We start from the raw sequence: 25,944 nt of genomic DNA, 5'->3' as shown, positions 1-25,944 counted from the left end.
AAAAAAAGAGTCAAAATTTCTTCAAAATCTTCAGAAATACAGGTTTGAAGAAGCTAAAACTCGTGCTTATCTGGACTGTTTAATAGTCACTTTCTGATGGCAACCTGGTAGCATTTTCTTGCTCTGTATACAGATTATCGGATCATTATACCAGTTACATACACTGGGGCATTCCCACGCCACTAGAAACATAATAGATACAAAACAAGGAGAGACATGGAAACCAAACTTAATTTGTAATCCAAAATCTGTAGTTATCTACAGAGGTGACTTCTTCATGCACAGAGACATTTAGCATCTATAGTTACAGAGGAGCAGAAACTGTGCATTTATTTATTTTTCTCTGAAAACATTGAAGTAACTTTTGTCTTTGTGTGTTCCAATGTCTAGGCAAGGCCATCTTATTATTTGTATTTCCAATAGGCAGGCTGGTTTGTGGAGAGTAAATATGAAGACATGAGAATATTTAGGGCCACCTCATTTGGGATCACTTTAAAACAAGCTTTACCTGTATGCATCAAAGACTCAAGTGACAAATCCTACTGTCCTCCATTGGCAAAATGCTGAGGATTTCAGCTAGAAACTGTCTGAAACAGTGGGTAAAAAATTTCACTATTTCAGTTTCTCAGCAAGAAGGAAAAACCCACAAAGGGCATGTGGATATTTTTCAGCCCCATACACTGAAGTAATTAATGAGCTTACTTCTCACACAGCAGAACAAACATTGCTTGCGTGTTTATTTGCACATAACACCTATAAGCATATAGCTTCTACACTTTATGTATATTTACAGATTCAACAGAATAGCTACATATAAAAAGCTTTACTTAAAATTAAACTTGATGCAAGTTATGAGAAACCAATTTATTGGCAAATGATTGAGCGTTCCTTCAACCATAGGTTGTCATAGATTTTTATATTGGAGGTAAGTCATTTCATACACATTGTTTATGACTATAATAGGATCTATGTATTTATTCTTTAGACTGCAGCTGTAATCCCTTTGACTGCTGACCTAATTAAGCGCTTGCCAGATTTTGCAGATTCTGGAGTGTGCCCGTTGCAACTTGCATTCACATTGCTGAATGCTGCAGAGTTTGAAAGCTCATACAGGTACAGTGGGTAGTGTATCACTGTTTGCATGCTGTTGTATGTTTTTAGTTCTACAATCATTTGTTTTTCCATCCATTTCCAACCACGCCATTTTTCTTTTTCAATGTGACTTGTTTGGCTAGAAACCAGAAAAGACCACAAAACCAACACATGCTCCAGCCAATGACAAAGCTTTCTTTGTTTTTGACATTTATGGGGGAAAGCCCCTTCAAATAAACTTGTTTTTATTTTCACAATTTTCCAGCATGTCATCTCTCATTATCTCTGCCTTTTAAAGGTTCATTTCTAACAGCAGCAGTAACACAGGATGGAGTTGCCCAGACTGGCCCATACAGAGTACAGGAGCCAGGGGATGCTCATTGTCCGAAGGCACTGCATGTGTCTTGCCCTGCAATTTTTGAACTAAAACTTAAAATCTAACTTGAGAGTTTTGTCTTCAATTCTTTCACGATGGCGCAGATGCCAGAAGGTGTCACAAAATGCAATGTTTATGCCCCCAGATGACTGAACACAGAGAGTGTAAGAAGTGAAATACTGCCACTGGAACCTGGAAGGTTAAGAAGCCTAGGAAGTACCAGGAGTAAAGGGTAGGTAACAGAGTCTCACTGAGCATTAGCAGATGCACCTGACATAATTAACTCATGTAGCAAGTAGATACTGTACATACCATTCCTAACAGTCTCCTGAAAAGACTAACGACAACTAGACATAGTCACGACTTCCACAACAATGTCCGCAGAGACACTGGAGCTCTAGAGAACACTACAGTAACACTCTCCACAATAACAACGGAATTTATATTCAGGCTTCGGCTGAGCATAGTGTCAACAAAGTGCCCGACCATGTCGCAATCACATACACAGGTGTGTCCTCTGTGCAGCAGGTTTCATGCATCTTATTGAACTGTATCCCACACAGGGAATAATGTGATCTATTGAGGATGTTGAATTTCATTTTTAATCGGTTCCAAGGAAATTGAGAAAACCCACTCTGAACAAAAAAGTACGCACTTTGTGCCCCCGTTCATGTTAACGTATCGTTTGACTGAGTGACGTTCTTGCTCTGTTCTCATAATACTCACATACAGCAGAAAACATTCTTTCTACCCACATGTCCACAGAATGAGAGGGGGGAGAAGTGCTCAGGAAAACATTCCAGAGAAATGGGACACTGACACGGAGCTTAAAGACTTAAACAAAGGAGTTCATGGCGTTGACAGGTGAAGGGGCCTCTGAGCTCTCATTTCCCTCGGCTGGTTCTTTCTCTTTCTTACCACTGTATTGTCCAATAAAGGAGCCATCCTCATTGAACTGGCCATTCACCCCCTCTCCATAGTCAACCAGGCTGTCATCACTATCTTCTTTTTTCACAGTCCTGTCTGAAGGTGTTCGGCTTCCTTTTTTCAAAGGCTTGTGGTCTTCTGCATCGCTGAAAAAAAAGGAAACTATCTTGGTAAGCCTGGCATTTAGATAAAGTGCCTGTTTTTACAGATCATGCATGCAAATTATGAAAAAGCATATGGAGTCCTGAGCTGCTGCAGCTAAATCTAACTGCCAGGTGGATTCCAGTGGCTAGGGTGGTGCTGGAATGGAAATCAGACACGGAAATGGTTGAATCATGGTCTGCGGCCGAGCGGATGGCTTTCCAAGTGTGCGTGCTAATTTAAATGAGAGATCCCTACACCTGATTAGAAGGCAATCCAGGAACAATCACAAGCTTTAGAAGGAGGGTTGAGCATAGCTGAAAACCATCACTGTTGCAATTCAAGGGAGCAGGACAGAGCTCAGGACAGGGGCGAGTTACTGTGTTAAACTGTAGAACATCTCTGATTCCTTGGATGTGAATGGAGCATGATTTTGGTTACATGTGAAATATGAATTGTTTCTCCTGAGCCAGAAGGAGAAGCAAAATCCTGAAGTTTAAATAATTTTGTTACTGAGTGCAGGCCAGATTTGTGGACTTCCTCCTTACCTTTCAAAAGACCTAGAAATCCATTAAAAGGAGGCAGGGGAAACAAATGAGAACAGCCTAAGAAGAAAAGCACAGTCCTTATACTGATATAGGTTACAGTATCTTTTTTTTCTGAAGATTTTTTGCTCAATGGGTAAAGATTTATTAATTTGGAAAGACAAACACTTTAACTTAAAAGCGCTATATTTGAACCATAAACAGCATGCTCCCAAGACCTTAAGGGGTGAGTGCTTCCAAACTCACAATCAAGTATGTTCTGTCTTCTGCTTAACGGGTGCTATATATACACTGAGGGTGTCCGAGGCTTGCACTTAAGCAAAGCATTATGATTATTATTTTGCTTATTTTTTTTGTTGAACCCTTAAGCACCACTTCTGAAAGCAAAAGAGTATTCACTATGTTTAGGAATGTCCACTAACATATGTCACTGAATTTCAGATCATCCACTGACATGGTCATATGCATAGGTTCAGTGACTGACTCCTTAACAGGTAATATTTGGGGAAAATAGCATAAAAGAAAATTTATCAGCAACAACCCCATGTGAAATAGAAATGATGCACAATACTTGAACTAAATAAAAGTCCTGATGTACTTGATGTGACAAGGGGTCACTGTAACTTTTAACAACGACTGATGTTAAGATGTTACGATCATTGTTAGCAAAACTGATTTTTTTCTAGTCAAGCTACAAAGATTTAAAGATAAACAAATAAGTATGACTCCTTTTATAATACTTTCTGCTAGCAATCTCTTATTTTTCTTTCCAAGAAGAATGCATCAAAACTTTCATGTGCTATCAAAAAGCAACCTGTTCAGGTAATATACAAGTACACACTGCCGTCTGAACTATCTGTACAACTTGGTGACATCAGAGCTCATTGGGGTGGCCTGTGGAGGGGGGCATTTCAGAGGGCACCCACACAACCCAATTTTTAAAACAGCTTATACAACATCTTTTGAGATTTAGCTGTGAACTTATATATTTTGCTTAAATACTCCTGATGATTATGCCCCTGATAAACAGAATTTTGCCACCTGAGTTCCACCTATTATTCTACTTAGAAGAACTAATGAGCCAAGGAATACATTATAGGACATGTTATGTATGCCATTTATTTGATCTAGTCTTCCCTTCATCTACTAGAAGTACTTACTCTAAGGCAGATGCCATTCTGGGCACTGGGGACATAGAAACAAGCAACACAGACTGAAGTGCTGACCTTACATCCCGTGGGGTAAAATGCAGTTAACAGTAAAGAAAACTACTTATGTCAGGTGATCAGCACTGCAGAAAGTCTGGTGTTGATTCAAGATGACAGAAGGAGCTAGGGAAGAGGAGGGAAAGCTGACAGAAGATATTCAAGGAAGGTCTTGTTTGAAAGTGCTTTCTGATCAAGGATCTAAGAACTAAGTGGATGATGAAAGCAAGAACCATTATGGCAAAAGCAACAAGCAGCACACACGATGTGCGGCAGGGCAGGCCTGGAATGTTCTAGAAACAGCAAGGTGCTGGCTGTGGCTGGAATTTAATGGGTGAGTGAGAAAGAGAGTAGTTGGAGGTGGCAGGGGTAGGCCAGGGTTCCATGGACATTGATGAGCCTGTGTTTAAGAGATGGAGGCCCTCGGGGTATTTCCACGGGTGAGCACTGTGGTCTCACCTACATTACTTTAAAGGCACAAACTCTGCCATCAAGTGTTGATAGTAGCAGCCTGGCCTAGAGAGGAGGGGTTGGTAAATTCTGGAAAACTTGAGCCACTTTATTTATTTGTGATTTATGTATTGCCCATGGCTCCTTTTCTGGTACCTCGACAGAATTGCAGAGTTCCAGCTACGACTATGTGGGATGCAAAATCAAAACCATTTACCCAGTGCTCTTTATAAGTGTGAGTCTGCAAAGCTCTGCAGTAGAATTAGGGTGGTGGTGGTGGGGATTACTTCTGTCATCCAGGAGAGAGATGGCTGTAGTTTGGACCAGGGTGGAATATTGAAGAAGTTTATACAATATGCTCAGATTGTGGTCATATTTTGGAAAGAAGAGCAAGGAGGACTTCCTGGTGCATTGGTTAGGGAGGCAGAGGGAAGATGGTAGTACCAGAATGTCTGGCATAAACAAGAAGCTTGGCATCACCCCTTTTCACTGTGCAGCAGAGAGTGCTAGGTGAAAATCTGAGTTTGTACGTGTCAGAAGCACCACTTCTGTAATAATGTTATGAGACTTTTATGACCATGATATGTAAAATCAACAAAAATACCACAAAAAGTCAAGCTATGGGCTGATGCAACTCATGAACATGGACAAGGAGACCTGAACTCATAGCAAGCTAAACGTAGCCAACCACTGAAGAGATAAAATACCATATCCAAGTTGGGTCAAGTTTAGGAATGCAAGTTTGATTTAGTATGAAAATATAATTTATGAAATTTACCATTTGTAGTTTTGTAGAAAGAAAAAAAAACTGTGATCATCAAAGTAGATTTAGAAAAAAAGTATATGACAGTGCTCAACACCCATTCATGGAGATAACTTTAACACACTAGAAAGGGGAAGTGATTCTATTAATCTGGCTAAGCGTGCCTGCATGAAAACTACAGTGAACAGAATCCTTGACAGCCAATGCTGAACTGTTGTTCTGGCTAGAATCAGAAATAATTGTAAGGATGGCCATTGTCTCCTCCTCCTCCTCCTCTCCCTCGTCCTTTTCCTCACCCTCTCCCTCCTCTGCCTTCTCTATGGTTTTGGAGACAGGGTCCTACGTAGCCCAGGCTGGCCTAACATTTTCAACCTTGCTATGTAGCTGAAGATGTTCTTGAACTTCTCATCTTCCTGCTTTTGCTGTCCAAATGCTAGGAGTATAGACACGGGCTGCCACACTTGGCTGCTTTCAGCACTACTAATAAAAGCTACCCAGGAGTATCAAGCAATATGATGAGAAAAAGAAATGACACTTTTCACGCAACCCACCAAGTTGCTGGTAGTTCTCTGTATTCCTCACTAGATTATAATCTCCAGTGAGGGACCAAATTCTATTGTGTTCAATTTTCCTAAGGACAGGCATATAGTAGGCACTCAGTAAATATCCTTTGTGTAAATTCATAATAAAAATTACAATAGAAGAGACCAAGAATATTTCAGAAATGCTTTAGAATTCTAACATTAAATTTTTCATCCCTTCTTAATATTATAACTACAGACAAAGCAATGGCTTGTATTTTTCTTTCTTTCATACTAAGAATACATTTTAGGGAGTTCATTCATGTCTTTCCCAGTAGTGCCTGGTTCATACCCATGAAATGTTTACTAAAATAAAAGCAAGCAACAATAAATAAACCTAATAATTACACTTGATTTTCTGGCAGCAACCATCATACCATGATCAAACAACACAACAGTGTTATTGACATCCATGCACCAAACCTTATAACACTATAAAAGTTCATCATTATGTGCTTACAACCAGTACATATTTATGAGCACAATAAGCCTGAAGTATGTAACAAATGAAGCATCACAGGCTTGTATCAGCCAAGCTTTGAGCAAGAGTTAGCAAGCTGGCAACAGGCTGTGGTCACATGAATGACAAGATTACCATGGCACAATCTTCCATTTGGGCAGTAAATCATGGTTCACATAGCATAGGAATATGGTTTACAACCTAGGCTCACTCTTGTTTTTAAAAAGAATGCATCTAAAGAATAAGGAAATACTTACATAGTTGGCTGCACTGTTTCTTTGATTTTTCTATATGCTAGTAAGGATGCAGATCCTACTGTCTGTATAATTAAAGAGACAAACAAAGAAAGCTGCAGGCTTCTGAGAGAGCGTAGCTGCTTAGGGGTGGGTCTTGGAGTGAGGGTAAGGGGATATAGCATATGGGAAAGCATCAGATTTGGCCACTATGGGAGTTCCATCCCTCTTTGCACTATGACATTTTGTCTGGCTTAGAGCCAACCAGGTAGAATTGTTCCATCCTCAGGCTGGAGAACGGTGTGAAACACAAATGGAATTAATTTACATGTCAACAATAGTCCTAATTATGTGTCAGCATGAGACCAGCATTATAGTTCATTTTCAGAATGCAGGAGACTAAGAATCAATAAGAAATACAGAGCTTAAAACTTCTAGAAGGTGCAAAGCAGAGAAAGGACCCCAGTGATTTGGAGAAGAGAATAACACTCAAATGTACCATTAAAACAAATAATTCTCCATAAGTAGTTGAACCGTTTTCATTCGTTATGACTCTCAGATTCAAAAGGCTTAAATGGAAAGAACCAAAGGGAATAAAGCTGAGGAAATATCTGAATGCCTAAGGACAAGTTCACATCAACAACAACAATGTCCTGGAATTCAGGAGACGTGATTTCACATGAAGGATTGTTCTCACTAACTTGAAAATTCACTCAAAACCACACCACCAAGTTGTGGGTTGAGTTGAAGACACTCATCAGAACTTTATTTCCTTAGGCCAATCCAGGATGAATGTCATTCCATGAGTGACAAGTATTTTTGTCTTCATGCCAATTGGGCTTGTACTCAATGGGCCCAAACGGAAAGTCTCTCTATCCTGAGAAACTTTGACAAAAGCTAAAGACAGCCATTTGAAAACGCTTCACAGACACAGCACACACATGAATTAATGCTGAGACAAAGAAATGTGAGCTGGTAGATGTAAATCAAATTGTGATTATGAAGGTAAAAGCCAGACGCTTGCTATGTACTGCTCTGAAAACAGAACCATGCCGGAAGTAGTCAGTCACCCACAGAGAGTTCAAAACTAGAAAAGAAAGCACCGAAGATGTTCAGATGCTTGAAAATTTGTCTAGATGATGAAAATTGAGACAGATACAAATTGGGCATCATAAAGGAATCAGAGGTGATGGCTAAGTTGAAAGAAAAATTAATAGCCTCTTGATTCTAAGCTAATTCATAAAACACAACCTCGACTTGAATTAAGGTTTAGCGGTGTTAGCATAGTTACCCAAAGTCACATTGTGCAGGGTCTTGGCTTCTCATCAATATAATAGCAAACCGATATTTTGAGGGATTTGAGATGAGCAGTACATTGCCATATTTGCTTAAGCATGATAAGAATATGAATACACCACAATGTGAAAAATGTTTGAAATGCAATGGCTTATTTCCAATTCATGCAAATATATATTTTTCTATATTGAAGATGTAGCTTCATATCAATACACAAGGGAGTGGTGTGCATATCCTGTATGAGGTCATAGCCACATGAACTTTACAAGGATGTCCTTGAATTAGTGTCAGCTCACCTGTGTACAGGAGAAACAGGTAGAAAAGTGAGTTACACCAGCGAAGATTTCTACTCCTCCAGAGTGAGACGCAGCTGCCCTGAACTATGCACCCTGTGGGCTGCTCTGTGAGCTATGGAAAACTGGTAGGTGGGTGCTGTCTAAGGTTTTTGAACACTTTCAGCTCCAGATCCAATATCTGGCACCAACATAACCCTTGCAAGACATTGTTCTAGTATTGTGAGCTATGGAAATTCTGAGAGCCTTTAGAAAGCATTGGCCCTTTCTGTTGAGGAGGGGGGGCAGCATAGGTGCTGAGACACTGGAAGCCAGACATGCTCACATCTACATGGACACTGCTATGAAAACTCATACTGAAATATACAGTTTTCCTGAATCCATTTTACATTTCTTATGTTGGCGCTGGTTGTCCCTTATAAGTGATACTGACATGGAAATACCAAAAATGAGCTACAGAGGCAGGTAGTACCTGATGCAAATATCTACAAAGGTGACTTGGAAATCATAATAGTGAGTCTTTTATTTCACCCAAAAGTATTTTCTTCTGTCAAAAAAGCTACAGTATGAGCTTCATGCATATTTAGAAACTTACATTTTATGTAAAAAAAACAAAGCAAAACCCTATGTTATAAAAGGCATTTCATGAATAGAGTTATTTCAGAGCATTAAATACATGATGAAACTTACTCTGTTTTTAATGATGTCTAAAATAATCGTTTCTCTCTGTAAAAGACCTACAGTATCTAGGTAAGAATAATTTCATGTAAAGAGACTTAAAAGAAGGTAGATAGATTATGCTGAATGTTTTTCTTAATGTGAAGTTAAATCAAGAATGTGGTGTTGGCATTATGTGAGTTAATGTACTACCTGAATGTCTATGGCAGTTCTTAATAATTAACAGCTTCTAAAACAACCTACTCCCAATTGACTAAAAGTTGGGGGGGGTATTATTAAAGCATTTTATAAATTAGAGATTAAAACATCTTGGGTCTGAGCATGTAGTTCAGTAGGAGAGTACTTGTCTAGTTTGTGCAAAGCTCTGGGTTTGGTCCAGCACACACACACACACACACACACACACACACACACACACACACACATACATCCATTCTCTCCCTCTTGCAGCACTTGTAAGACTGAGGGAGTGGGCTTATAAATTTGGAGCCAGCCTTGCCTATGTAGTGAATCCTAGTCCAGCCTGAACTATATTGTGAGATTCAATCTCAAAAATAAAATGAAACAAAGGCACAGAGCAGTCCTCCTTACACTGGCTTTAGAAGTGCATATTTGCCTAACACTGTAGGCTGTGCAGGGTCCCTCTAGCTCTTAATGCAACACAATGAAATTGTTGGGCTGAATGCACAGTTTGTGTCTCTAAAAAAAAAATGGATGGAATATATTCTGACTCTAAACATATGACTACAATGAAAAACTTTCATGAGGATTCTTATTTTTTAATGGAATGTTTTAGTTATAATATTTTAATCAAGAAAGATGGATATATTTTGACATTTGCTTCTAAAGTAGTAACTGCCAGGCAGGGCCCACTGCTCACTGGATTCTACTCTCAGAACTCAGTGAGTGTCTGAGGGTAGTGAGTGCTGAGTGGGGCAGGAAAGGCAGGGCCAGAAGGAACAAGGGCTCACCTGTATTCTCCAAATGTTCCATCATCTTCCTTCATGGGCTGGATTTCAGGGTCCGCATGAGCATCTTCCTTTTCTTTAACTGAAAAGTTTGAAGTAACATTATTATCTATTGATACTAAACTTCCTTGTTCAATGTTGGCAGGGGTGAGCTGAGACACAGAGGATAGAAAACCTCTAGATAAGTAGATACCATGCAACCATGCATCTAATGTGGCTGTGGGTGTGCTTTGATATTTACTAGATCAGTGTTGATTAACACATCAAGCTACTTCAGTCTCCGCCCCCCACCCCAATGAGGAAATGGTTTTTAAGTTTCTCATAGTTCTTCTATATTTTCCAGTCTGGTGTATTGATGATAACAAACACTTTTGTAACTATGCTATTTTGCAGTGTTTTGAAAAATAAATGTTTTTAATCAAAGGATGAATGTTCAGGCAAAGAAGATAGAAATCCATCAATCCTACGGGGACTATAATGTATTGTCATGCCAGTTCTTGTACTCCATCTGGGAAAATGTATATGCTGCCCCCTTCTTCCCCTGTAGAGTGGCTTTAGGTCCTACTTCAGTGTTCATAACCCTTTGGATCCTAAGGAAGCAGGCTTCCTTGGAGACCTGGCTGGTGTATTTCTCCATATACCCTATGATCTGTGACAGTATGCATAATATAAAGAGGAGTCAAAGTAGCTTGATTAAGAAATTCAAGTGTATGGCTCTAAGAGGACATGTTGCTCGCACCCCTGTCTCCATTACAGTTTCTGGCTTAGCAGGTCTATCTGCAGCATTAGAAAGCGTTTTGAACCTCCTCACCTGGATATTTACCACCCTTGTTTCTTCTAATGAAGCAAACGATGAGCAAGATTAAGATGAGGAGGGCAACAGCACACATCAGGCCTATGAACCAGCCCTGGGTTGCAATATCCACTTGCCGGCTTGCCATTGCTACAAAACAAATCAAGGGCAGCAGCAGGAATAGGTTAATGGCAAGGTAAGAGCCATGCTGGTCTCTTTATTAAAAAACAATTGCCACAGCATAGGGGCTTTCATGAAGTTTTCACAGGACTCCAATTGGAATGTGCCAATCATTAATGAGAAATTACATACTTAACTTTGAAAACCTTCATTGTGTAAAAAATTGAAATAGAGAAATCTTGATGAAGTGCTGTCACACCCTGATAAACACTGGATTCACACTTACTTCAACTATACATTCTCAATAGAAATGCATTCTCAAACCAATTAAAATCTATTATTTTGGGGGTAAAATGGATATGAGGTGTGCTAAGAACATAAAACTGAATTTTAATCAAAACAGAATGTATACATTTAACAAGTATTTTCCCTTCAAAGGAAACTACCTTGGAAGACCAAAATGTCAGTGGAAGGATGAAGCTATTTTTTCAGTGTTTTGGAAATCTGGAAAGAAAAAAAGAAAGAAAGAAGGAAAGGAGGAATGAAGGAAGAAAGGAATGAAGGAAAAAAGGAAGGATGGGAGGAAGGAAGGAAGGGAGGGAGAGAGAGAGAGAGAGAGAGAGAGAGAGAGAGAGAGAGAGGAAGGAAGGAAGGAAGGAAGGAAGGAAGGAAGAAAGAAAGAAAGAAAGAAAGAAAGAAAGAAAGAAAGAAAGAAAGAAAGAAGGAAAGAAGGAAAGAAAGGAAAATGGCCCATGTAAGAAACCTAGCCACTAATGAACACCAGAATTGTTATTTTACACAACACCTCAATTCTGAATGGAAATCCTGAGAATATCAAACCTGTCCTCAAGAGATCAGCCTTTGTTATTGATTGGGCTCTGTTATTCAATGAACTTTAAAATATATTTTGATCAATACAACCATTATTAGAATAAATGAACCGTTTGAAGAGAAAATGCTCATTTGCATGTATACAGTTCTTTATATCTCCATCTGTTCTGTTTGAGTAAATGATGTGAAACTCTTTATTCAGCTACTCATAGTATGCAAAGCTCCTAAGAACAGTTCAGGTATTATGAACAAGTGTCAACCACATGGGACAAAGTGCAGCATACGTGGTTATTCAGACACACTCACGAAGATATGTTTAAATAAGTTTGCATAAATGTTTTATTAAAGGACTTTGTTTTTTCATTTTTAACCATAAACAACATCAAAGATTTTCTTCTTTTGCATTCACACAGATGCCTATACTGTGCCTTTAGTCTATGTTCTTCTGAAAAAGTTTCACCATTGGGTTAGATGTACATGATCTCTGGATGCAGATATAAGCATATCCCAGGTTCTCCATATGCATTGAAATAGCATTTCAGTGTGTCTTTTTTTGCCACAGAAAATAAAATGGTTAAAATCAAGTGTGAAATGGAATGTAAAAAATGTCTGGAGATATGATTAAGAAATAAAATGGAAGTGGAAATATATTATTTGGAACATAAATTGGAAGCCAATAGACTTTTCCAAATAGCCCTTTTGTGTATCATTAGTTAGAGGATTTTTGAGCTGTATTGTAACCGGGCACATGTAGAGCTTGAGTATAAACAGCTCTGGCTTTCATTCACATGTCACAGTGGCGGTAGGGATAATGGTGATGATGATGTCAGTGGTGGTGGTGATGATGATGTTGGTGGGGTGATGATGACAGCAGCTAACTAGTTGGATTACTCATCTATACTAGGAACTGTATTGAAGGTAGGATCTCTTTCAATCCTCACAAAAGTCCTCTGAGGTAAGCATTACAATAATCCCAAAGCCAGAGAAGTTGAGAATGAGAGATTTCCCAAGAGCTGGAAGGGACCTGTGTCTGTCTGTCTGTCTGTCTGTCTATCCTGTCTAGTTTCAGTTAGTGAGCATGCTAAGTTATTTAATTGTCCTGATATAATGTGTCACTGAAAACATGTCCAGACACCAAATCTATAAATGTCTGAACATATAATAAACTGCTTTAGGGACATTCCATTCCAAAACAGATAAAAGGTTTAAAAAATTCCTTACATTCTCTTTGGCAAAATAGTCTTCACAATTTGTACATGGCCTTTGCATGCTTTTATTCAAAACTGAGCTCCAAACCATATGGCAAAGTTATTTTTAATCATGAGAGTCCTTGATTTAGAAATTCTTAATGAATTATGGTGTTGTTATGAATAGTTTCAGTATTTATATCTATCACCAAATGAAATAAGATGGATGAGATAAAAATGCAAGATGCTCAAGTGTTAGTGCTGACACTGTCTTCCACAAATGGAGACTTTCAGAACTGAACTGCTTCCTTCCCACAGCTACTAACAGGTAGCTGTGCGAAACTGGTTTCTCCCTGCATAAATGGCCAAAGATTTTAATGTTAACTTTGAATTTTTGCTTCTATAGCAAAGAAAAAATTATTTGGTATCTCTCCAATCCATTATTTAAGACTAGTTAATCACAAGTGAGCAGGTGTATACATACATACATACACATGTACATTCATACATACATACATAGACAGAAACAGACAGACACAGATGAAACCTATGGGTCTTTTCCTTCTTGGAACTGAGCTTCAAAGGATTTGTCTGTAAAGCAGCTCCCGTAGGCACATGTGTTTGAACACGTGGTCCCCAGCTGGTGTTGCTCTTTTGACAGGCTGTCAAACCTTTGACAGGTGAAGCCTTGCTGAAGGAAGTGGGTCAGTGAAGACGGGTCTTGGAGTTTTATTACCCCATCTGCCAATCCTGTCTGCCTGTGTTCTGGTCAGTGAAGATGTGAGCAAGCAGCCTCAGACTCCTGCTGCAATAGTCACTTGCCCCTCCCACCACCATGCTGTCCCCACCATAATGAATTGAACTCTTAAACACTGACCAGAATAAATCTCTCCTGCCTAAATTGTGTCTTGTCAGGTCACAGCAAAGAGAAATGTGGCTAACATATGTGTGCATTAGTTGGAAAGGGAAAGTGGATTTTCTTCTCATCTGGAATTTCTACAGTTAAATCAAGGGGATAAATAAAAGTAAGACATATAAGGAGTATACAAACACAAAATGAGGCAGAGGAGTGAGGCTTGCCTTGATACCCAGAAGTTTCAGAACAGTTTCCTGTTCTTATTTTGCTTGTTGTGAAATGGATAACCTGTACTACATGGTGGGAGATCTCTGAGGACAGTGTTCTTTCTTACTCCAAATCACAGAGTGAGACTAGGCTATGTTCTTCATATTTATGAAGAATTCACAAAGCATGAAAATGTCCTGTCCAGTTCAAACAGTTAGAAGTAGTTAGAAATGGAAAGAATGGACATGAAAAAAGCCTGAAGAGTCAACAGAAAAGAGTTGGGTCCCCAAACAGCTCTGTCTTAAACCTCTGATGGTGTGAGAGAGGGGCTCTGCAACTGAGGGGCTGAGACATGAGAGAGGAGAGAAGGGCAGTGTTAGGGAGAGACCAGGGCAGGAATCGGGCAGAGCATCACCCTTCCTGCAGTCCTGCTGCTGTCTCCGTGTGTGCTCCCTGGCACAGTTCACAGTGTCCTAGACACACAGACTTCAAAGGTGGGGATAATGTCGTGGACCGAGAACTCTGGAAGAAATGTTGATCTGAAGTTCCTGGAATTAGCAAAGTGCAGAGAGAGGAGCAGCACATGGACACAGAGTTTTAAAAAAAATAGCCAGATGGTATGCTTCCCTGCTGAGTGTTGGTTGATGCCCTAGACCTCAAAACCTAGTGCTGGGAGGGAGCCAGAGCAGCAGATAAGGTGTTTACACAGAGCGCATCCTTCCATCCTAAGGACAGAGCAATGCCCCGAGGAGGAGGGGGGTTGTTACTTGGGCCATTACTAGAACTTAATCAAAGCTTGTTCTTTTTAGTTGTCAATGAGTATGTAAAAGGTGGCAATAACTGGATCTTGCATCATCCTAACACCATCAGTGGCACACAGCAATGTTTCATGACCCACTCTTTCCATTCACTCATCTTGAATAAAACGAACATTTGCCACCAGGATGGTGAGCATCTCCCATTCAGGAAAATATTCTTTTCTTTTTCTTTTTTTTTTTAAAAGGAGACATCTTTGGTGCTGCAAAAGGACAAACATGCTGCAAACTGATTTTGAAAGTGAACCTAATATATTGGTAATTTGGGAGGACATGGAGTCCTTAGAGGCTTGGGGAAGCACAAGAAAGGTGAAGGCTAAGCGAATCCATTGTTTCTGAGACAATCCATTCCTTTTGGGGTGTGTCTCCGTGACTTTGTACAATGGGTGTGATTAGGGCCTCTCTCTGGGACTGGAAGGCCAAACTTCTAGTCCCAGCTCTACCATGCTGCAGTTGTGACCGGGGCCAGTTCTTCAACTCCGAAGAGCATGTGGTGGAAATGGGCAGTAACAGGGCTCACTTTAGAGGGTGTTAGAAGCATAGAATGAGGAAACCACTGTGTGTCATACAGTAGGCTGACTAAATGCTGTATTTTTATTCCTATGCGAGCTGTATGTCTACATGAGCTCTCAGTATTTTGAAATTAAAAGATATCAGTAACAACAAGCAAAAGTCTTGCAGAGCTGAGCTGTTTAGAACTTCCCTTTTAGAACTCATTCCCTTCCTAGACTATGTATGAAAACAGATGTGAAATGGAAGGAACAGAATAATAGGATTTTTCTTAAAAACATATTGATTTGGGTTGGGGATTTAGCTCAGTGCTAGAGCGCTTGCCTAGCAAGCACAAGGCCCCAGGTTCAGTCCTCAGCTCAAAAAAAAAACAACAAAAAACCCCAAACAAACAAACAAACAAACAAAACAAAAACCCTGATTCTTAGCAGATATATATTTAGAAAGCCTTATTTAGTCAGTTATTCAGTATTAACTTTGGTTTCTTCCTCTTTTTAAAACTATTCTTGGGTAAGCATTTTTAAATGATAAGAAATGACTTTAAAAATCATGTTTTGTTAATGGAACTACAACACTCCATCTTGCCTTTTGTTTTTACAGGGATAAGTACGTAATATCACCTCAAGAATGTATGACATGACTGAGCAGAAATGAATGTATGAACCATAGGATGAACACACACCACAAGGCTCCTGTCAATCTGAGTAAACAGAGATTATTTTCTATAGCGGCAGCAAATATCTGTTATTGTTATTATTTACACTTTACATGAACGTTTCTTTTTAAAACTTTACTTCTTATACTAGGGAACTCTGAATAACATCTCAAAACTAAAAATATATAAACAGGCAATTTTTTTCTGCAATAAAATGAAATACCGGACTCATAGAATTTTTTTTTGGTACAAACTTAGTAACATTGTATTGATCATCTAACCAAATTGCAGGGTTCTGCTGGGTTATAGTCCATTTTGATATAAAGAATTCTGACTCTCTTAGATATAATTCTGACCTAAAAAGAATTTCAGACATTAACGTCAATTTAATTCAGAGAAATGTTAAATATGGAAATTATTAAAAATTGAATTATCTAAATAATTTAAGTTAAAATTACATTCTGGTCTTTTAAAAGTGGTTTTGGTCAATAATGTAGTTGAAAGAAGATTTGCCCAATTTTCTAATTCACTTAATAAAAGAAGTCAAGCACAATTAAAATGCAAACACCCAACCCAACAGGGCCCCACAGATAGACATCCACAGCCTTGCAAGTTCCACCCATGCCAGCGTCTGACTAGAGTGTCTGCTGGCTTCTCCTTCTGAGCACAAGCCAGAAGTGGTGTGGTGTGTGCCTCACCTGGGCCTGTCTCAAACACATCCTCTGAACTCACAAAACCAGAATCCCCCTCAGCACCAACTCGAACTTTGTATGTTGTTCCTGGCATTAGACCCTTTAACCCAAAGAAGCTTCGAGAATCATTTACAATTTCTTTCCTCCATTCTTCTTTGCCTATGGAAATTTTGTGGGGAAAAAAACAAAAACAAAAACAAACAGACAAACAAAAACAAATTTGAACATTTCAAGGGACCAGAAGTTACTTGATGTTTCAAGAAAGGAAAATTGTCTTTGAGGTAATGATTAAACATCTAGGGTGACTAAATGTAGCATTTTAGATTATTACAGATCTAAGTGTGTCAAATAAGTCAGTTAAAATGAGGAGCTAAGTGAGACTATCCTCAAAGTGAAACCTATTGGACACTTAGCGTGCACACAAATGCACATAGCCCATCATGGTCATTATTCTTTTTAATACAAAGGATACTGCCTTGTCTGCTCCTTGCCTCATGAAATGTCTGAGTTTCTTCCAAGATGTTTGCATCAAGAACTGCTATACATTACATAGCTTCAGTGAACTATGAGAATGGTTTGTAAAGATTCGTAAGATGGATCTTTTGATAAATTTAAATGTCTTTATATGTATCCAAGTTACAGATCCAATATTTCTCAATTATTGATTTTTCTAAAGGGATAGTTGTTTGTAAAAATATGTATTTGCCTGATAAAGGAAGTTGAATGATGTTCAACATTTTGTCAGATGTTTGTGCAAACATTCCCTGGCCATTCAGCCTGTGATATGCAGAGCACACTGCATTGAGGAAGGGATGGGTTTTCACAAGTTACTGAAAACCCAAGTTGCCTCCATCTTCCAGGAGACATGGCTGTATACGAACAGAAAGCTGACTTAGGCATCCAGAAAACACCAAGACAACATGGATGCTTCCACAGTCTTAATTTTCTTCAATTTTGTGTAAAATTTGGCTGGGTTAATTTGGGTAAAATGAATTCTTTCCTATCAATTTGATTTCTACTACCTGAAAATCCAGATTGAAAAAGAAAAGCTGTCTTATGTGTACTTAAAAATTATTAGTTTTGTTTACATGTTGCATTTACAGAACCAATTTAAGGTGTTCCAATATGAAAAATAACAATAGCAGTGAACTTATGCCCCTGATTATTAATAACAGTGTATTTGTATTTATATATGAAATATGTGGGCTTGTAGTTCATCATGATTTTATTAAAATGACTCTGACTCTCTTGGTGGGATTAAGTAATTTTCCAATGAGGTCCATGGTAAATCCTAAACATTATTTTTAGTTTCCTAAAATGTGTCCCCCAAATTGAAAGCAGGGTAATAAATCATGTCTTACTGCCTGCTACACCATATTCAACATAAAACTTCACATGCTCTGGTCCCTCATACTCCCAACTGATATTGGCATACGTCTCAGCAGCCGCAGCAGTGAGATTGCTGATCCTTGGATTCACTGCTCGAACTAAATACACAACAGAAAGACAAAACAAACAAAACACACAAACAATCATATTGCAGCACCATACACACTGGCCAAAAGATAAAATAATATGAAATTGTTCAAATAAAATATTAGAATTTATTGTAAAAAAAATTTAGTCCATGCATCTTCACTTTTGATATAGAAAGATTCCCCAGTTACTAAAAATATTATAATAACCAGAAGTAATGGTATATAATATTAAAGTTATAAGTTTTAGTACATGGTTTCTGAGTAATGTAAACTGCTTCTCATTAGATCCAGTACCAGTAAACATAACTGTCTTCATTTACTGATGGACCATAGGGATTAATGGAGTCCTGAGAACAGAAGCCATTAGAGTGTATCAGAATTTCCAGGTACCATGTGCTACTTTTATATTTTATTTAGCTTCTCAGTGAAGATCTTCAAAGAATTTATGTTGGGAGGAGAACGAATATTCTCTAGAGTGGTGACTTCTGACCTGTCTTGAGTCACAGGCTGAGAATCTGAGGAGCTGAGAAACTTGCCCGTTAGAGGATGGTTAGGGCATGCTGGAGGAACAGGGATCAATGGGGTGGCCAACTGTGCTCTACTGGAGGTCAAGAAGAAATGAGGAGCAGGAACAAGCTGACCTGCTACATCCCAGAGAGTGACAGTCTTGCCCGGTGTTGGTTACACAGCATTTCCTAAAGAGTGTGTAATAGTGTAGCTGGCTTCTGAAATTCCAGACTATAGAGGCTACCTGATGTTCTCCAAGTGCTTACAACTGAGTAAAAAACACATGGGAAGTAATTGGAAGTATTATTCGAGTATCTCGAGGCTAATTCTATCATACCACACCCATAGCTTCAAGCAAAAGTTAGAAGTACATAAGCTAAAATGACCAGACCCTTTAACCACCCCAGAGAAATTATTTGGGATATGAAGTCAGAAAGCACTGAGAGGCTTCCTCAGACTCTGAAATTAAATTCTAAAATGCAGTATAATTTAGAAGGTCTGTGTTGAACGCTGTGTAAACAAGTGGTAGTTCCTAGGATAAAATGTGGTTTGTGGGGAGAAACTGGGCTATAGAGAGATGGGAAAGAGGTGTGTACTGCACATAAGTGCGGTATTGTCTAAGAACAAATGTAATTAATAAGGATAAATAAAACTTGAAAGGCTTATTGAAGTTAAATAATGTACTTAGTCTGTGAAATATAACTGGATAACGTGAATATTTTGTGGTAAGCAAAAGGAATAGCAGAGGGCAAAGCGATTACTAAATTACCCAGAAACGATTTTAGTGTTCCCAGATTTCTTCTTAAGTGGGCAACAGCGAGAATATAGTCAACTGAAAGTTACATGGGGATGTGTGTGAACTTCCACCAGCAAAACCCTACTATACACCAATACATTTCTTTAAAAAATTCTGGAATCTGGGGCTAGAAATTAGCTGATAGAGTGCTTGTCTAATGTGCACAAAGCTCTAGGCATGACCCCAGCAGAGCATAAAAGCAGGTGTGTGTGGTGGCACACTCCTGCAATCTCGGAGCTCAGTGGTAGAAGCATGAGGGTCAGGAGCCCAGGGTCTTCCTCAATCATATACCAAGTTCTGGGCCAATACAAGGCTAGCTTAGGATGAATGAGATCATGTCTCAAAAATTATTATGATATCACAGAATTGAAGAATTTAGGAGGCTGGAGAGATGGCTCAGCAGTTAGGGGTCCTGCCTGCTCTTCCTGGCGGTCTTGAGTTTAATTCCCAGCAACCCCATGGTGGCTCACAACCGTCTGTAATGAGATCTGGCACCCCCTTCTGGCCTGCAGGCAGAACACTGTATACATAATAAATAAATTAATTAATAAAAAAAGGATTAAACAATTTAGTTCTGAAAAAACCACAGAAGTTTCCAGAACCATAGCAATATAATTTTAAAAAAAGGGCATTTAGCTTTTTAAATCTTAAATTTTTAAAAATTTATTTACATGTATGTGCATGTTTGTATGGGTGTATGTATGTATGTATAAGTGTGCACACAATATGGCACATGTGTGGAGGTCAGAAAACAAGTTGTGGAAATTGGTTCTTTCTTTCCACCATGTGGGCTCTGAGAATTGAACTCAGGTCATTAGCTTGGTGGCAAGTACCTCTCTACCTGATCTAGCCAGCTCTAAAACAGTGGTGTCTATGAATACTCATTCATAGCATTCAGAACTTTAGTAGCACAGAACTATAGCCCCAGCACTAGAGAAGGGGAGGCTGGAGGATCAGAGGTTCAAGGTCAAGCTCATCTATATAGCCAATTAGAATTGGCTGGGATGCATGAGACTGTCTCCAAAAATGAAGATTCATTTCTGTTTACTTCCTAGTGTTTCTTCTCTGGATTGTTTTGACACTTAAATTTTTATTTCCAGATTTCCTGGAATTAAATTAGTGTCTTGAAAATGTGTCCGTCTCCCTGTGTTCACTGAAGCACTCTTTGTTAATCAAACAGGGGAAATAATGACAGATGAGCATATAATGATGACTGGCATATAAAGAAGGAACAGTGCTCAGTCTTATAAAAGAAGACAGTCCTCTCTGCAACGTGGCAATTCCAAAGGTCATTATGCTATGTGAGATAAACCAGATGCAGAAAGAAAAGTCTCTAATGATAAGTGGAATCTAAAACAGTCAAACAGAAAAATAGGGCAGAAAAATGATTTCTAGAAGTTAGAGTGGGATGGGAAAATTGGAAGATGTTGGTCAAATGGTACAAATTTCCAATTTGAAGGCAGATATATTTTGGCAGTGCCCAGCAAATATCTGAGAGACCTGCTGGTGGGCTACAGTCGAGTCCCAGAGAGTCTAGGTAACAAGGAGGGTCCAAAGTGGGACACATCGATCGCCCTGGGAAGGGGAAATAGAAGAGATCACCTGGGTTAGCTGGGGGCAGGGAGGATGGAGTGGGAGCTGGGGATGTGAACATGAAGGATCCAGTCAGGCAGGTTGTGGAGGGGCCTGAAGGGGAGGGTGATGAAAGAGATATCTTGATGGGGAGCAAGGTGCATTTAGGAGTTAGAGAGAAACCTGGTGCCAGGGAAACTCCCAGGCATGCACAAGGAGGACCCCAGCTAAGACTCCTAGCAGTAGTGGAGAGGGTGCCTGAACTGGCCTTCTCCTGTAATCAGATTGGTGACTACCCTAACTGTCATTATAGAACCTTCATCCAATAACTGATGGAAGCAGATGCAGAGATCCACAGCCAGGCATTGGGCCGAGTTCTGGGAATCCTGTTTAAGAGTGGGAGGAAAGATTATACTAGCCAGAGGGGTCAAGGTCTAACCTGGGCTCATACCAGTTCACAGACTCTGGACCGACAGCTGGGGAGCCTGCATGAGACCGACCTAGGCCCTCTACATAGGTTGTGACAGTTCTGTAGCTTGGTTATTTGCGGGATCAGAGCCTGTCCCTAACTCTTGAGCTGGCTTTGGGGAACCTGTTCCTTATACTGACTTGCCTTGCCCAGCCTTGATACAAAGGGAGGATCTTAGTCCTGCCTCAACTTGATAGGCCATGCTTTGTTGACACCATAGGAGACCTTCCCCTTTCTAAACAGAAACAGAGGAGGAGTAGATATGGGGGGAGGGAACAGGAGGAGAGGAGGGAGGGGGAGGGAACAGGAGGAGAGGAGGGAGGGGGAACAGGAGGAGAGGAGGGAGGGGGAGGGAACAGGAGGAGAGGAGGGAGGGGAACCTGCAGTTGGGATGTCAAATAAATGAAAAATTTAATTAATAAAAATGCTGAAAAAATAGATATAGTTTAGATACCTAATGTACTGTTAACTGTGGTTAAAGCAGCTATACTAAAAACTTGCATTTAATTTCCTCTTCAATGCACCCAGTTAAGATTGCAGTTTCTTCAGATTATATTGTGTGGCCTGTTTTGAAATGGGGAATTCTAACCTTCCTTCCCTTTTGCTGCCTCTTGTTCCACTTTCTTGCTCACTGAGCAGGCACTCACTGAGCACCTGGGATGTAGCCACACAAGGCTCTCAGTGCAATCTCTGATCTCAGCTTCCCAAAAGTTCTTCCTGCCTACCGCTTACCGCAATCAACCTTTCGCTGTGGACATTGACTGATGCTAACATTTACCAAGATATTAGCTTCCTAAACTAGAAAACTTTCCTGTTAGAACTCAAGGACTCCCTCTGACTACAGGTTTGGGGGGCTGCTCTGAGCTATTCACCTTTGGTCTCCCAATGCTCCAGTCACAACTCAAGGGCATCTCTTTTCCACACAGTGCATTGCTAGCTGGCCTTGTGTGTTTCCAGTCCTGGCCTTTGCTCGTGCTTCTGACCAAAGAAAACAGACCTTCAAGACCCAGTTCTGTGGGATGTTCTTCGTGAGGCCTTCCTTGGCCCTCCCCCACCTCTGTGCTCATGCAGTATTTTGTTCACACTAGTGGTGTGTTCCTCCCTGCCACATTTTAAGCATGCGATAAGCATGTGACAGGTGGAGCCTTGTTTTACTTTCTTGAGGCACAGTCGTGTAAAAAGTTGTGCTGTCTGTGCCCAGGTGACATCATTACCTGTTTCATTGAGCATTTGTGCTTGCTTTTATTTTTGTTGCTTGTTCCTGTTTTTCAGGCCAAATAAAGGCAAAAATCATCTAGTGAGAGTCAGATCCCAGGAAGGACCCAGGACTGGCTCTTGCCCAATGGAGCTTCTCTGATCAGTCCTGGGATGACCATGGAGGCTGCAAGGTAGGCAGAGTGTAGATTTGTTCCTTACTAGTTTCTCCCCATTCCTGCATCAACTAATGACTCTACAAATCTGTTCTGATGGCTGATGTGAGGAGCATCAGTGTCACAACGTCACACAGGAATACAGATCTGCCAGCAGAAGGGAGCAGAGGGCAAAACCTACATCCACTTTCCTCTAGTGGCTCCATTTCATAGATAAACCTCCACAACAATTGCTCCTGGAGTCCCAGACCCTGGGGTCTTCTAAGGAGCCATAGAAACGGAACAAGAACTGCCGAACAAGGTCATTTTTATGTAAATATTGATGGTTTGTATCAGACAAAGGAATGGATCAAAAATAGACTCCTGAAGAGCCTGAACATCTATGCTCAACTTAACTATGCTGAAGAGAGGGAAGGAAAACACCAAGCATGTGCAAACCCATGGAGTCAATCTCTAGTACCACCTGAGAAATGATCAGCTGGCCACTTTAATTCATCATTGTCAGAGTGAAAATAAAATACCTTGGAAGAAAAATTCAGAATTATGAATTACACTTGAGTTTAAATATCACTATGGTAAAATATCATTTTATATAGGAAGCATTTAACTGTTGCACTATTAAAATATTGAAAATAAGGTCAGATTCACCATTTTTCTTATTTAAATATTATTCCTTTTATTATCTGAGACCCATTGGATTTTACATTAAGGACTTACTTTACTTCTGTTTAATTGTTAAATTGTTAATTCTGCCTTTGTTTTTTATATTCCTAAGTTGTCCACAGTTGAATTTAGTAACATCTAATGAAAAACAAAACTCTCTTAATAAATATGTATTTTAGTTTGAGTTTATTAAAAACAGAATTCATATTGTCTTCTAATATGACCAGGCAGTGGGGAGCTCAGACTGGCTTCACTGGTAACCCCAGGAAAGCACAAGTTCTTGGCTGCCACTGGCCATGACCACAGGGACATGCTTGCCCCATAGGAGAGGCAGCCAGACTTTCAGTGAGATTCCTGAGTTAAAGTTACATAGCATAATTTGTCAAAAAACTACCCATCACTTTAGTTGATTATTATCCCAGAAAAGAGATATGCATATAGAACAAAGAGACTCTAAAATGCATCTTACATATGTTTTATAATTCACCAAGACTCTGGATATAAGCAGATTTTTTAGGAAAGTGGAAAATATACATCAAGTCTAAGTTCACAATAGTGGACACACTTAAGACAAGATTCCCAGCCATCTTGTTCTTCTCTCTCACTCCTATGCACACCCAACCAGTCCATTATAGTCCAGGATAAGCCCTCACAGTGGCTACTTCACTACTTCACTTGGAAACAGCTCAGGGAGTGAGGAACATAGCTGCTTTCTAAAAGCAGACTCTTGTGGACCAATAGCCAAGGGTAAAAAATGGGGGCGGGCTCTGTGGTATTGCCACAGGTGGAAGACACACTATAGGTTATCAAACTTCATTCTCCCAGCAAATGTTTCGGTCACAGAGGGCTGTCCGAACTAAAGAAGAACAGATGCCACTGGCCATAGCTCAGGAAGAGGGACTTGAGCAGTGGTGAAGACAGGCTAGAGTGAGACAGCTGAGCAGAACATGCAGGCTGACAGGAACACTCACTTGTAGAGACTCAGTCCCAGATCAGTTGTAGGACACTGCTAAATCAAAGCTCAAGAAGTTAGCGTGTTGTAATGCTATCGAGTGTGTGTACACAGTGTTGTTCAGGAGTGAGGTCAGGTCAGATGGCAATAGGAAGCTCAGCTGAACTATTTCCAGTAGGCTGATTTCATCTAGTATTAGAATTACTGGTATGTGGCATGGCCATATGGAAGATCTGTGATAAATCTACTGCTTCCATCCCATCTGATCTAACCAAAATTATATTCTTACAATCTAAGATTAGGATTTGCACCAGGGATAAGTCTTGAGAAAAAAAATTTGAGAGAATTGAACATTTGACTTTCTATTATAAAACTATGTAGAAATTAATTTCAAAGCCATGATCAGTCAAGATGTTCTCCTTTTGGTGGTTCTAAGCGTATTTTATTTTCTCATTTTTACCCATGCTGCACTTCCCCACATTTTAACATTGCAAAGTTCACACAGGTATAAAGTCATGCAGATGAATTATTTTACCTTTGCCTGCACCTACATCAGGTGGAAGAATACCAGCTTAACGAAGGGAAACAGAAACAGGACACTATATAGTTAGATGTAACACAGCCATGAGCATGTACAGCCATATAAAAAGCACTTATTAAAATTCTAAGGCATGCAAGAATGAAGCCTGTCACATCAGGCACAGGGACAAAAATGTATTGCTGTCCCCAACCTTACCAATATTCAATTATAAACATTACTTAAAGTGCATTATTCTAAGAAGGCTTAGGATGTTTTGGCTCATTTTTTGGATAGAAATTTTAATTGCATATGCTATGTAGAAGCTACAGAAGATAACCAACAAGCAGGTGATTCAGTCCTTAAGCAATTTTATAACTTAGAGACATGCAAAACCAGAAAATATTTGACAATACTTAAATACTTTTAGGATTTCTTTTATTTTATATGTGTGAATGCTTTGCCTGCACACAGGTATACACACTGCATGCATGCCTGGCTCCCACCAAGGTCAGAGGAGGGCATCAGATATCCTGGAACTGGATTTACTGATGGTTGTGAGCCATCATGTGAGTGCTGGGAGCTGAACCTGGGTACTCTGTAAGACAAAAAGTGCTCTTAACCACTAAGCTGTCTCTTTAGCTTCATTTTTTTTTTTTTTTTTTTACAATTCCTGCTCCTTTTCATGGATTCAACAAATTTCTGAATCACTTTTGAAAATAGTCAATTTAATGGGAATTTTTTTTTTTTTTTGCTTTCTCAGCGGGTGACATACTAGAATATATTTCTTGGTTAAGCATAAAATAAGTGCACTAATTAATTCTTTTTAATTTCTTGCTAGAAAGTCTTAATCAATATGTAGACAAGCAAATTGTTTCCAGTAAATCAGAACTAGAACCAAAATTATATATAAGAATATACGTGTATGTAATTATACATAAAATAG

At 39.5% G+C, this 25,944-nt stretch overlaps 1 protein-coding gene across 41 annotated transcripts in view; it reads right to left on the bottom strand.

Moving 5' to 3' along the window:
- Positions 1–720: 720 nt before the first annotated feature.
- Nrcam (neuronal cell adhesion molecule) overlaps positions 721–25,944 on the bottom strand; it is a 273,738-nt gene continuing 248,514 nt past the window's right edge. For 11 of the 41 annotated variants that reach the window (XM_036205414.1, XM_036205413.1, XM_036205417.1 and 8 more), the window contains 7 exons: positions 25,017–25,052; positions 18,036–18,161; positions 16,681–16,833; positions 10,820–10,951; positions 10,012–10,090; positions 3,085–3,096; positions 721–2,541 (listed from right to left, as the gene is read on the bottom strand). In XM_036205414.1, coding sequence (XP_036061307.1) covers positions 2,304–2,541; positions 3,085–3,096; positions 10,012–10,090; positions 10,820–10,951; positions 16,681–16,833; positions 18,036–18,161; positions 25,017–25,052 — 776 coding nt within the window. In that variant the 3' untranslated portion in view covers positions 721–2,303. Of the gene's footprint in view, positions 2,542–3,084; positions 3,097–6,797; positions 6,860–10,011; positions 10,091–10,819; positions 10,952–16,680; positions 16,834–18,035; positions 18,162–25,016; positions 25,053–25,944 lie in introns of those variants that run through there. The other 30 variants (XM_036205434.1, XM_036205442.1, XM_036205435.1 and 27 more) reach the window with 7 other exon arrangements.

The sequence above is a fragment of the Onychomys torridus genome, chromosome 14, assembly GCF_903995425.1.
Source record: "Onychomys torridus chromosome 14, mOncTor1.1, whole genome shotgun sequence".
Lineage (NCBI taxonomy): Eukaryota > Metazoa > Chordata > Mammalia > Rodentia > Cricetidae > Onychomys > Onychomys torridus.
This window is presented reverse-complemented; position numbering and strand designations above follow the sequence as displayed.